At 39.9% G+C, this 14,217-nt stretch overlaps 1 protein-coding gene across 1 annotated transcript in view; it reads right to left on the minus strand.

Moving 5' to 3' along the window:
* The window catches only part of slco5a1 (solute carrier organic anion transporter family member 5A1), a 37,122-nt gene that overhangs the window by 9,523 nt on the left and 13,382 nt on the right, over positions 1–14,217 (minus strand). Inside the window, exons 3-5 of the mRNA XM_015046338.1 lie at positions 5,819–5,951; positions 5,476–5,693; positions 356–520 (exon numbers count right to left, since the gene is read on the minus strand). Coding sequence (XP_014901824.1) covers positions 356–520; positions 5,476–5,693; positions 5,819–5,951 — 516 coding nt within the window. The remainder of the gene's footprint in view (positions 1–355; positions 521–5,475; positions 5,694–5,818; positions 5,952–14,217) is intronic.

The following is a 14,217-nucleotide window of genomic DNA, read 5'->3' on the forward strand; positions in this document are numbered from 1 at the left end:
TGTGTGTGTGTTAAAGAAGCCGTATGTCAACCAGCATACACTGTTTGTGTGCCTGGATACACACAGACAAAGTAACTAACTGTTTCTGCTTTTAAGCTATAATTACATCTCCAGTCGCTGCCTACTGTAATAATCCTGCTACCAGATAAGTTGCATGTTGGCAATGCCAGCTCAGCTGGGGGATTACACCAGTTGCTATTCTTCTCCACACCACATGCCGGATGCTGTACACAAACTGAAAGCAGAGCGTGGAGTGTGGTCTTGACTTTTTGATATAATCTAATAAAATTTCACAGTAAAAAACAAAAAAAAAAACAACAAAAAAAAAAACAACTGAAATGGAAAGCTAGCATACCTGTGTAGATACTGGCTTTGGAGGCGGGAATGCCAAACTGTGACTCGATAAATTTGGGAATGAAGGTGATGAAGGCCGTGACGATGGCACACTCAGCGGTGTAGGACAGGCTGACGAACAGAAACGTCATGTTGCTGAGGATCCTCAAAGCGGCTTTGGGGAGGTCTGGGGGGGTGATATGCAAGAAAGACTCCATCGTTAGTGTCAGACTGCAATTAAGCCCATTCAGCAAGTTTTCCCCCCCAAACCGTTAAAAACAACTTGATAAGCAAAATGGCTGGAAAGGTTACAGATATGGGTAAAAACAAAATCTAAGTTTACAACTTAAGCAACACTTATACAATCAAAACTTACTGAAATAACAGGGAAGTATTAACACATAAAAGTGTTTGAAACAACTTGTGCTTTTTCTCTCATTCAAAAGATGCATTCAGCCATGTCCCATTAAATTAGATGAGCACCTTGTTTCATGGATGACTACAGAAGGATAAGCAGGACTTGAACACATAAATTCCCAATGATTTAGGTGTAAAAAAAACCAACTTAGTTCCGCATTTTTATGTGTCTGCGAAACAGAAGTTGTCATCAGACATCTACCACACTTTCAGAAAAAGATGAGTTTAGCGGATTGATAAATTTTGACTTTGTTCCCCAAAATAAAAAGCTTCATTCAAGGACAGAGCTACCCTGTAAGGACACAAGCAAATATTCAGTGCCATGCAAATGTAGTCATAACCTTAATTTTTTGTCACAGTCTATTACAATGAGAAATCATGAGGTAGACCGAACAAAGCAGCATAAAGAGGCAAAGTAGAAAGGCATTGTTTCATTGTTTTCAGCAATTTTAACATCTTTTACACTTACAAACATAAAAAGTGCAGCAACTGAGTCATGGTTCTCACATAAATGGCACCCTGGGGAAGTCCCTCTGTCTGCCAACATCCAACCAATTAAAATCCAAGAAATTATCCGACACTTTGGGGCAGGATAAACTGCAGTCCAGTTCTGCAGAAAGCACATGAACATAATCTCCCTGCATCAGGAACAATCTGGGGATGCCTACTCAAAACATCAGGCTGCCATCTCTCACCTGACTTACCTTATTCATGTGCAAATATAACTTAGATTGCATCGTCCAGGGTGCTTCTACAGCTTCCTTTCCATAGAGTAGCTGGTCATAACAAAAACATCTAGGCATTCGTCACAAATTATAGAACTTTACCTTTGTGTTTGAATTTCAGAATAAAAACATTTTCAAAGTTTGTCTTTTTTTATTATTATTATTACCTTATCCTGCAAACAAAAGACCCAACAATCTCCACCGGCAGGGGTAATAATTTAATCAATAATGTGCAACAGGATTTTAGGAGAGACTGGATTATCCGGTTATGTAAAACACGCAGGTCTGTGTAGCTCATTAGTGCCGCTGCTCCTGCAAAAGCCTTTATCAAAGAGTTTGGTCCACATTCTGCTGATTACTCATTTTATCAGCAGCCAAACTGTGAAAATCACGGCTGAAAGACATCAAGTAGCATGTGAGCATACCTTGCAGCATATCAGACTATCAAGCAAAAAATTATTATTCTTTTACATTTACTTCAAGCATTTGCTGGTAATCAACAGATTATTTTTCTCATGCCTCTGGCTGATACGTAAACTTAAATCATGATCCTTTGATACAGATTAATTTTAATTAATAGTTCAGTCCACACAGGTACTTAAATTTAAAATAATATTTAACATTTCTCGTTAAACAGCAATCGATTTTTGGGCGTGCTTTCTAGAAAAATACATTTTCTTAGTTTCTGCAAATGCCAGCCGAACCTTACTGTGTCCTTACTTTGTAAATTTGTAAGGACACAGTCATGTACATTTATTAGTCAATCGACTAGAAGTCTTCTGGTTTTGTCAGAATAAAGATTTTAAACCGTAGAGGTGGGGGAAGGGGGCACAACTTGAAGATTAAGTCATGAACCGGTCACATTAAACGCAACAAAGCCAGCTAGGAATAAAAAAAAGTCACAAAATGAGAGGCGGATTAAGTGTCTTTCATTAAAGATTATTAGGAAAGCTGACCAGTTGAACAGCATGACAAGACGCCTTGATTTGGGATTTAACCGGCCCAGCTCTAATTCAGCAGGACTCATGGTGGGTGGGGGGAGAATATTAGAAGCATGCGTCCGTGATCCCAGATCAAAGGTAAGAATAAAATAGTGATGCTAATTATTTCATTCCTGGGAGCCAGGACGTAATCCTGTCTGGAGTCGGGGACAGATGGCCTCGTCCTGCCGGGGTCCACAGCAGCTGTTCCTCAATCAGACAGATCACTTGCTTGCATTAGATCAGCAAATCGCTTTTTTGTTGACTTTTGTTTGATTGCTCACTCACTCTGTGAGCTTTTCTATCTGAATCGGTGGTTTCTAATTCAACTCTAAGCAGCCGTTACTGCATATCATCACTATGACAAACAGTCAATCTTTCTTGTGAACGCTCTTTTTACCCTGCTGCTAAACGCCACATTGTGATACTTATTACAAACAGCCTCCTGCTGCCTTTCAATCATGCCTTGAGTAATAAAAAACAGCTTTAGGCTGATTTGATCTCACCGGCTTTTAATTGTTTGTGATTTTCAATATTTTCACTAATCTTCCTACTGTTTTTTTAATGCCTTTGTGTTTTCCATTTACATTTTGAGAAGTTTATTATACACTGCTTAAATAATCATTTTAAATAATAAGACTCAGTCACAGCATAGCTGCAAAACTCATTTAGAAATTTAGATTTTTTAAAAATTGCAATTATCAGCGTCACCAAAGTGCTGACTTACATTAGTTGTGTGGTAGAGGAGCTGGAGGATAAAATCCAATTTTGATGCATGGAGACTATGTCATGGATGATACTGACTATACTAAAAGGCGGCGATCTTAATTTTAATTTATGGCCTTGTAACACCAAAACAATTTATTCTGAACACACGAGGTCACGCGATGGGACACACACACACAGCCCTGTTGGCACCAAACGGAAATTATATTCAGGTTATGCAAAATTAAAAGTAGTATGTCCAAACAGGAGAAACATCGGGAGCCATATTGCACGGCTCCACTAAGAGGCGGGAATGAAACAGCTGATCTTTATAGCAACTGTAAAAAGGAAGACCATTGAGATACATTCTCCCTAACGAAGAAAAGCTAATTACAATGTTCATAGCAATTTTTGCCATTAAAAATTAAAAGCCATTAAAAGATTGTTGAGTTGCTGAGGGTTAGGGTTAGACTCTGCAACAACGCAAACAGAGGGCGACAGGAACCCAGAGATTCCTGCTATTTTTATGAAGACAAGTCATTCTTATTAATGATTTATTGTTATTTATTTTCTGTCTCTTATCTGACTTGGTGTTTGTTTCTTATTGACTACGCTTTATTTTATAACCTTGCGCAGCACTTTGGTCCCGTTGGGTGTGTAAAGTGCTCTGTGAATAAAAGGTTGATTGATTGATTTATTGAAGCCCAACAACTTTGCTTATTAGACCGTAAACATGTGACAGTTAGTTTAGCCTCCAGATGAACTCCTGTTCCTTTGAAACATTCAGCAACAAATATCAATTTGATCTTGAAGATGAGTTTTCGTATGGCAGCAAGTCACACAGCAAATAGTGGAGTGGACCAACATACCAGCTGAAAACTGTGCATGTGCATTCCTGAACAAATTCGTAACATAACTAATCACGTAGTGAAATGTAAATATGATACACTGTGTCAGTAGACATTTTTGCAATGCCTCCCAACCTTCTAGGGGAAAATTGCTTTCTCATAACAATGGATCAAGGTCTGGAACATTCCATGATCAAAATGTTGTCCCTCTGATGTGCATTATGGAAAAACACTGAGTGTTGGCATTTTGTTTTCAGCGTTTGCTTGTGATGTGAAGGGCGAAGAAAAAAAAAAAAGGGGGGGGGGGCAGCATACCTTTCACATAAAAATGCTGAATTTGTGCAACAGACAAACAAGCACACCTCGACAGAAGGACACGTACTGTACCAAAATACATTCGGGATCTACGCCGCGAAGCGCCTGAGTCTGCGAAACTGGCCCCAGTTTGCACAGCAGTCCCGAACATCCTGCTGAGACAAATAAAACTGCAGCTGAGGGAGCAGCGATCCGGCAGGCCTGCAGCTCGTTCCCGGCCTGCGCTGGATGCATCACCGAGACAAAGCGCTGTTTTGACTGCCCCAGCTGTGCACATAAGCATTAATTTGAGAGTGAGCAACCATGCTAAGTACATGTTTGAGTTTGCACAGAATCTGAGTGAGTGATGGCAAACACCAGCAGTTGTGTTTCAGCTGAGCTACACCAAAGCCTATGCGATGCAGAGTGCGATGTCCCCTGGGAGCTCATTTAAAAGCGAAACAGAACAAGAGCAAAAAAAAAAAAAAAAAAAAGAGACAGGAGGGAATCTGGGAAACACTACAGCAGGACAAAGCGTATCCGGGGAATACCGGGTGTTTCCTGCCTCAGCGAGGACATTAAAAATTTCTACAACGTTTCCAACAAAATCCAATGTTTACCACCGCTGCACATCCATCAATACAATATTTACAGGAGATCTCAATAAAGCTTCCATTATTGGATCAGATGTCTAAGCCTCAACATTGATTGGATTAAAGCCTGTTCGCTCATCAACATCTCACAGTTCATTTTGCGGCACTTTGAAGTCAAAACTATTAAATACTTCAATGTATTTCATTGGGATTTTATGTGATGGAACAGCGTGATGTATAATTGGGAGGTGGAAGGAAAATGATGAATGGTTTTGTTGTTTTCTTATAAAAAATAAAAAAAATCAAAGATACGGCATGCATCTCTATTCCTCCCCTCTGGATAGTTTTTTTTTTTTTCTTAGAATCACCTTCAGCTACAATTTCAGTACTGAGTTCTCTTTCTACCAGCTTTTGAGGCCAACATTTTCATTAATTGTTCTCCGGGAAAAAAAAAATCAAGCCCAGTCAGACTGGACATGTGCAGCCTAAAGCCTGACTTATTGTTGTTGTTTTTTTAGCTAAACTCTGCAAGATTCTTCTAACACTCAAAAGCCTCAAGGTGAAATCCTCCCTCCCTCACCTTTGATGTCTTTTCCAAATCCCATAGAGGAGGACACATTTTGGTCTTTACTACTAGACTTTTCCTTCTTCACATCATCGTCGCTGGACACGTCACCCAACGAACTCATCTTTTTCTTCTTCTTTCTCTTATGGCGTGGAGGCAGCTTTTTGGGGAAGGCAAACATGGGGAAAATGACCAGAAGCATGGCAATGGAACAGAGGAGGAAGCCACTCCACCTTAAAAAAAAAGACAAAAAAACAATAAGATGCTTTCAAAAGGGTGAAATATTTTCCATTGCAGTGTGTGTACATCCTGTCAATATTGAGGTGGAAACAGCATAGAGGAGTAAGTGCATGTTTACCAGTTGCCAACGAAGCGCGGGTCATTCTGGTCAATGTTCACCACAGTTTTGGGGTCGACGTAGAAGCCGATTAGGACGCCACCCAGCAGGTAGCCGGCAGCAGGTCCCAGGGCTCCCATAACATACATGATGGCTAAAAGAGACGCATATGAAACCAGTTAGGAACAACCATAAAACCAGGACTCATCAGTATACGAGACACAACCATCTCCTGGTTGTGCCAACACTGTAATCTCAAGTGTGGATGTTTTAACAAGGTTATACAGCCTAAATGTTACTTAATTTCACTATAAGTGGGATAAGCAGCTGCTTTGAATGAAAGCAAAAGAAAAAAAAAAACAAACAGTAACTTTGAGATTTTTCCTGTAATATTTTGTAAGAGAAAGAAAATTGTCACGCCATTTGCACCCCAAGCAAGATTTCTGCTCATTTGTATGTCCGCAGTGTTAATGTTAACAAAAGAAGGTCATAAACCACAGCTGGCTAATCAATTTGAATCCATTATCTGCTTGTTTACTTTTATGAAGTCTGCACCACAATTATTTGCTTTTCAAAATATACAAAACCAAGATTATTGCTCCTTGAAAACAACAATCCCGGTCCTTCTCACCAAACACAGATGGACAATTTTCAATGTTATCATCAGGACACATTTATATTGAGACAAGGATGGGTAACACTTTATTTGAAGGGGGTTGAATAAGACTGACATAACACTGTCATAAACATGACATATCACATGTCATGAACATGAATAAGCCTTCATGAATATTTATGACTGTTGTCATAAAGCATCATTCGGTAAATTATGACACTTTTAATACAAAGTTGACATTATTCAAAATGTCTTTGTTATGACAACTTGACATTAACCAAGAAATCATTAATGTTTAAACTTTATCTTTAATAACATAAAGTTACCTAATTTTTAAAGTGCAATCATTAATTCTTTTATAACAAATTTATATCAGTAATGATTTCTTGGTTAATGTCAAGTTGTCATAACAAAGACATTTTGAATAATGTCAACTTTGTATTAAAAGTGTCATAATTTACCGAATGACGCTTTGACAACAGTCATAAATATTCATGAAGGCTTATTCATGTTCATGACAGGTGTTTATGGCAGTGTCATGTCAGTCTTATTCAACCCCCTTCAAATAAAGTGTTACCCAAGCATGAAATGCATTAATAATCGAGCCACAGTTGAACTGAAATAGTATTTCTTTAAGATTCTAATAAGTTAGTGCTGAACATCATAGCTTCTTTGTATAATGATCTCTGTGTGTGAGACTATGGGTATTTTTGTTTAAAACTATCATTTGAGTATATTTGAAAGCAGATTTGATTAAAGTACTGTATAATAAATTCTTCACAATATTAAAAGAAAGCCCAAAAAAGAAAAAAACAAGAAGATTATTAAAACAACTGAAAGCACCACAAGGGTTTGGATTTTCCTGCCATTGCAATTGAATCCTGATCTTAAAATTTTCAGTGTATTCATAAAACTATTGATTTATTTTTATAAAGTCAGAGATTTAAACAAAGATGAGAACAGAATCTTTGCTGCCACAATTAAGACAGCTGCAAATTTTCCTCATTCATGCTTTAACAACCCTCTGTTCCATGTGTCTGTTTAAGTCGAACCTCTGGAGAGTTGTTCATTAACTCTGATTTATCATCCTCCTTTTTCTGAGCACCTGTTCTGGGAGTGAAGGGAACGCTCCATCACCTCCAGAGGTCATTTTCCACAGCTTGTGTGTGCGACTACTGACCCGGAGGCTTGAGAGATCTCATGTCAACCTGGAGCGGCATACCTGCAGAAACCGCAGCGCAATTATGGAGTGAAACATTAACCCTCTGGGGGTCTTGGACCCTCAGCAAGGTGAGCCAAATGCTTTGTCATGTGCCAAAGTGAGAGGGAAAACTCATTAAATTTAGATAACCTTAGTTGGGCAGGTGGAAAAATCTCCTGCGGACATCCAGCGGGGAAGGAAGGAGGGGTGGGGGGACATCAAAGTTGTATTCCAGTGGGAATCTGAAGGCAAACCTTCTATAATTACACCAAGAACATGGCAGGACGTAGGGAATGCATGCAGCTGAGGGGAATGGATTAGCACTTTTTGATTACGGTTTGTGTGCACATATGCTGTTAAATACTTCAGTCTCACCCACACACAAAACACAGTAGATATATCTTCCACTTCAGAAAATAGCTGCAAAACCGCAGGCTTCTGCCACTTGCCTCCCACAGTCACACGTACAACCTCAGCAAAATGCTGCTGCTCTTGTGTAAAAAGGTTCGTTTCTAAGATGGAGGCATCAAAACTCCAAACGGCATGCTTCGGCACGTGTCCGGCTGTCAGTGGTTGTGTCCAAACCAGCACTTAAATGTCTAATCTCTCCTGAGACAAAAAAGAACACATCCTCTCAGACGGATTGCATAAGGAGTGCAGGCGTACACACATGCATCCTCTCCTTTTCCAACAAGTAAGTTTGCTGAAGCTTGAAATAGAAACTCTCCGCTGCCATCCGAATGCTTCTACCCAACACAGGTTACTAGCCTCTCTTCTTCTGTAGGTTGTCACCATCCAAAAGCAGAATGCATTCTCCTATCTTGCAGAAAGGGCTTAAACAAAGCACAAATCCTTATCAGATCTAGTGAAATCACTTCCCCATGTCGGTAGAAAACAGACATGGGTCTAAACATCAGAACCCAACAATGGGTTCAAATGCAAGATGTGTGCAAATGATGCAATTTATAACATTAAATATTTCCTTTGAAGTCTTTTCTTTAAGCCTCTAAAAAAACAACAAAAAAGCAGATTCCCCATCCCTCTCTCTTTTCTTTCCCCACTTATCTCGTATCTTTTTCAACTCTTTTCAATGTGCCGTTTCTCATATCCTGCCGCCTGGAGACTCAATTCACTGCAGCAGTGAAAGCCCCTCACACAGTAACAGGATATTACCTCCCAGAGACAATAAACAATAAATTAAAGCTGCCAAGGACAACAATAGGTCGGCTCTTATCACCTCCATCTTTGAAATTAGAAATGAGCTCCACAAAACTTAAACGAGTGAATCAAGCTTTGGCACTTGGTTACAAATTAAACCTCATTAAAGAGCGGACATATAAAAGATGACTGAACTTTAGTGCTTAATTTAAATGTGATGGTAGATGAGAGTAAATGTAATTTTAACTGAATTAAATGGTTTGACTTCTAAGATGAGTATTAAAATTAGATTGAGACAGTATGATAAAGGCACTAAATTATCAAAGTTTTGCACCATTTTATTTATGCAAAAATATCTGCTAGATTAAGTAGTAGTTTTCATGTACTCATTGCACATAATGTTAATATTGTCAGAGCTCTCCGTTATGGTAGTTAGCCTGTATTTGGCTTCTTAGCAGACATGCTGCTCATAGCTAACTAAATACAAGTGCCGCCTTTTTGGCATGCAGCAGAAATTGAAGAAACATTTGAAATGCAATTTCAAAGAGGTTTTAAAACCCATTTTCAGCTTCTTTTGTAAACCTGAAATGCTTAATTAGTGAATGCACCATACACAACCTGCAACCTGCAAGAGGTAGATCTACATTCTTTGCCAATGTCAGCTTTTCCTGCAGGCAATATGGCTCTCTGCCAAGGGCAGCAAAGCCGAGGTGATGTCACAGCTGCTAAACTTTCTATTACTTTTAACATGTTTAGACACTAAGTAGGTAGTGCTCCATATTTTGCATACAGTGTAAGAAGTAAAAATATTTCAGCAGACTGCATCAAAGTCCGTAGTAGTGGATTTGACACCAAGTTGATATCAGGCTCAATGGTTATTTGACCTTAATTCAAATTCAAATAACATTTTCTGAGGAATCTGGATTGCATTTAGCCATCTTTAGATGAAAATCTAAAAGACTTAAAAAGGTCAAACTTTAACTGAGCTTAGATTCTTGTTATGCTTTAAAACATATTTATTTAAGGAAAATGCGAGTCAGCTAATTCTTCTCCGTAGCTAGTTTATTAAAACAATAGGGACTGATCAGAAACAGGTCACTTAAGGGCTCGATTTCAGCACATTTCACAGTGAGAGCATGTTTTTTACAATGATGTGTCAACAAAACCAGAAGAATTAGTTCATGTGGTGACAATTTATTCCTGTCCCGATATGATAATTACTGACACGTTATGATTGTCCGGACACTGTTCTGGACAATCGGTTTCTCATGCTTTCTGGTACATGTGCCTTAAGTGTGTGAGTAGATAAGGAGGCAAGAGTGTGTGTCATCAGCTGAATGTGCTTCCCCTTGAACCTTCTTGCTGAATTGATCAAAAACTGAGTCACAGCAGATTCCCCACACACTCTTGTCCCATAAAAACTGGCACTCATGAAAAGTATTCATACCCCTCTTACATGCATCTGATCGCAGCCAAATTATTCTCTATTACTCTTTTGAGCTTTCATCCTCTCGTGACATGAGCTGAATTTGTCAGTCTTTTGAAAATGCCAGTCAAGGTAAGAATCTGAATTCTTAAGGGCAATGATTCCCGATCCCGGCCCTCAAGAAACCCCACCCTGCATGTTTTAGATGGGTTTCTGTTCCAGCACACCTGATTCAAATGTTCGTATGACCTCCTCTACAGCCATCAAGTGATGCAGAAGTTAATCACCCATTCATTTAAGTTCAGTCGAGTGAAAGAAAGGAGACACTTAATCCATGCAGGGCAGGGGTACTTGAGTGCCAGGGTTGGAAACCAATGCTATGCGGAAAGCATAGGTCGAAATTAACAGTAATTAATGCCAACCAATATGATAATTGTGTTAACTTTTCATACGAGATGTATTTTGAAAAGTGAAGACCAAATAATTGTCCTTCTTTTATTTACACTCAGGGAAGTAATGTCTCTATCGATCTATAATTATTTATTCATTATTGACTGTACATACCAGTGTGTGGCTGGTTGTTTGCATGTCCAGGGTTTTGCTTTGCCTCTACCCCAGTCACAACTGGACATGGACACCAATTGGAAAACATTGGGATGTGATGGCAGGAAATATTTGCCACTTAATTTTCTGTTTTTGATTTTTGCAATCAATTGACCAACATTTTTGATGTGCATTGGTCATTTTGAAGATGTTAATCAAAATTTTATGTTTGTTACTCATTTCTCAATTGACCGGTATGGTGTATTTTAATTACTTTTTACTTTTGTGTCTTTAGGATGGTAAAGCATTTTGAACTCCCTTATTTCTGAAGTGTGCTATACAAATAAACTCAACTGATTGAATTCAGCTCTGGCTGGGGCTAAAGCAGCAACCTGTGCAGCTGTCTCTTGCACTAAACCAGACTGAATTTCAAACTAAATAAAACAAAGTGACAGATTGAGATGAACGTTTTTACAGCAGAGGCCAGCCCTTAGATATACGTCCTTTGTTAAAAAGCCATAAAACAACTTCCTTTCTGCACATTCTGGCCTGAGTCAGACACACCAGGTGCATCAGCGCTGTCGGTTGCCAAGCAGAGGTTAAGCACAACGTATGGTCCTTTGGTTGCCCTCCAAACTCCATCCCGCCAGAGATGGCAATATTTTATGCCCTTCGGCACGATTGCATAACTCCATCTTGCCATTCCATCCATCATGTTAACAACGTTCTGCCCCACTGGAGGACAAAAGGGGGGTCATAAACTGTGCCTTAAGCCTTGCTCTGTCCTGCCCGCTTGGCACCGTGGGGGAATAGTTTGGGGATCATTGGGGTTGGGTTTGGAGAGCTGCGTTCGGGCCTGAAGGGGTGGCCAGCTACAGAGCCATCGGATTGAGGAATATGCTGGCACAGCAGCAGCACGCACTCCGTCGCACACAAAAATCTGACACACATGGCTGTGGGAGGGGAGACGTCACAGGGCAGCAGGGGGTGCATGCCAATGAAAAAACCCATGGCGCTCACAGTCCTGCTTACAATTACACAAAAGACCTTCTGAAGGACAAAACGTTAAAGACATTTTATGGATCTTTCATTTAAAGAGCACTAAATCATTACTGTGGGCGATATGGGAAAGTTATTCCTGCTCTGTGCATTAGCGATCTATTCAAATGTGAAGGAAGTCATTTTAGTGTTAGTAAGAAGTAGAAGAGAATATTTTCAGATCAAAATACACACGAAGGCTGAACATATAATCTCTGATATAATCTTCACACATACAATAGGGAAGGGTGTGCGACAACGTTCAGGATGAAAGAGGAACATGATTGCAGGGTGTTGCAGTGAATCGCTCAGCCCAATTTCCAGTGCGATGATTAATATAGCAGTGCGAGGCTGGAAAAGATAACGACATTTAAGACAAGATGCCACGAAGCGAGAAAAGCTAAAGAAACGAGAAACTGATGTGATGAAACAAACATCTGAGCACAGAAACAAGAAGCAGAGCTGCAGTCTGTAGTGACTGATCCTGCTGTGTAACTGAGTGATAAAGCTTGCTCAGCAGCATCCCTCTTATATCTAACCTTCAGGGACCAGCGCTGCTCTGTTGTCTCTGCCTCGCCTCCTCCGCACTCTGAAAGAGCTCTGCTTCGACGAGCAGCACTGACTCACTCTGAGCTTGTCTGAATGAATGACAGCAACAGCAGGAGAGGAAAAAAAAAAGAGAAAAGGACACACTGAAAGAATCGGCGTAGCAGTCTTTGCAGGAGAAGAGCTACTGAAGCTTTGCTACTGATATTCTGACTGGGTTTTGTAGTTATCAATATGCCCATCAGATCCATGAATTTAAAGCTGCATTACAGTGAAAAATTCACCCTCATTCCCCCCAACCTCCAAACATTTGGGTGGCTTCTTCTCACCAATCAACATAGAATTGATAAAGAAAGCAGCAAGTACAAAGATTATGTGACCTTGTAAAAAAAAAATTGCGCTATTTTGAGATGAAACAGCACAAAGGAGCACAAAATTGAGGGGAAGAAGTAAAATAATACACGGGTCAGTCACAGGTTGGATAAAAAGTGCCAGGAAAGCAAATTTTTAAGTCTTGCCACAGATACTCTGTTGGATTTGGTCAAGTTAAGTCTATTAGTATAAATCATTTCAGCAATAAGACAGTTCAACGTCCTCTACACAATAAAACATAAGTTTACTGATAAGGTGACTTCTAAAGACAGGTTGTTGGATGGGACTTTATTTCGTGGTATCGAAGTAAAAAGGGCTTAGCATTAATGCTTATATTTGAAAGACCTGTGCTGATTGAAAACTTAGCAGTTTGCTTCCACCTCACAATTAATCAGGTTTTATTAAAACTTGTAGATGAAATGTAAGAAAGTGAGAAAAAACCTCAAAGACAAAATACCCTTGTAGGCACTGTATGGTAAATGTGCTTGGTTCACCATTTATTTTTAACATCTCTTCTGTTGTTAGCCTTCAATATGTGCAGCGGAGGCTTGATACTGGCTCTGTAATTTGTTTCCTGCCTTTGGTTGCAGACTCTGTTTTAATGAATTATGCGCCACTCCACCTCCTTATTACCCCACAAAGCCTAGTCAGCCTTTAAGCAAACCTTGGGAATGGAAGATAGACAGCAATGCAGCGACCTCAGACTTATCTTCAGGGAATTACGGAGAAGCTGTTTAATTTCTAAAAGAAGAGGCAATAACGTCGTCTCCAAAGAATAACACAAGAGCCATGACACCATCATGTACAGCATGCAGCATTATTCATTCTCCTTTGGGGATATTAATCCATTTTCACATCAGATCTGTGACGGACACAAACCCCGAATAAGCTGTTCTGCTTTATGCAACAACATCAGCTGAATGAAACGTGGCAGCACAAACTTTAGGACTCTGATTTGCTGCACTGGAGAACTCAGCCCAATGCCAGAGGCTCTTTGCAGAGCATGGCCACAGGTGACAGCTGTATGATAGATGACCCATGCGGCTACTGGTGTTGGAAAGAGAGCAAGAGTCCTCACTGTATCCCTGTGTTCTGGGCATAGCTGCAGTCGTGTGTCCTCCCTTCACCTCACCATGCATATGAGGCAAGACAAAAAAGAAAGACTACGAAAAGGGGGAATGACAGCATTGTCATGACAAATTGCTGACATGGCAGTGTCTTCTTACAAGTCCTAACCTTATACTTTAACTCAGAGGGCATGCATGGGGACTGTGGCCTCTCACACGCTAACAGCAAAGGTACGGCAGCAAAAAAACATTAATCTGGTTCAGAATACTCTTCGATACACGGCAGCAAACATGTCTTCAAACAAATTTGCTGCGCTGACGGTCCTCTTCACATACAAATTCTTATGACCAGAAATGTAAATTTACCTTTACACTCATTATCCGAGGGATAATGGGGAAAACGGTGTATGCACATGGGGGAAAGTGAACTATATGGAAGTTGTGAGACGGAAT

This window comes from Poecilia latipinna, unplaced genomic scaffold (assembly GCF_001443285.1).
Source record: "Poecilia latipinna isolate Pla-1442-1.1 unplaced genomic scaffold, P_latipinna-1.0 Scaffold775, whole genome shotgun sequence".
NCBI classification, from domain to species: Eukaryota; Metazoa; Chordata; class Actinopteri; order Cyprinodontiformes; family Poeciliidae; genus Poecilia; species Poecilia latipinna.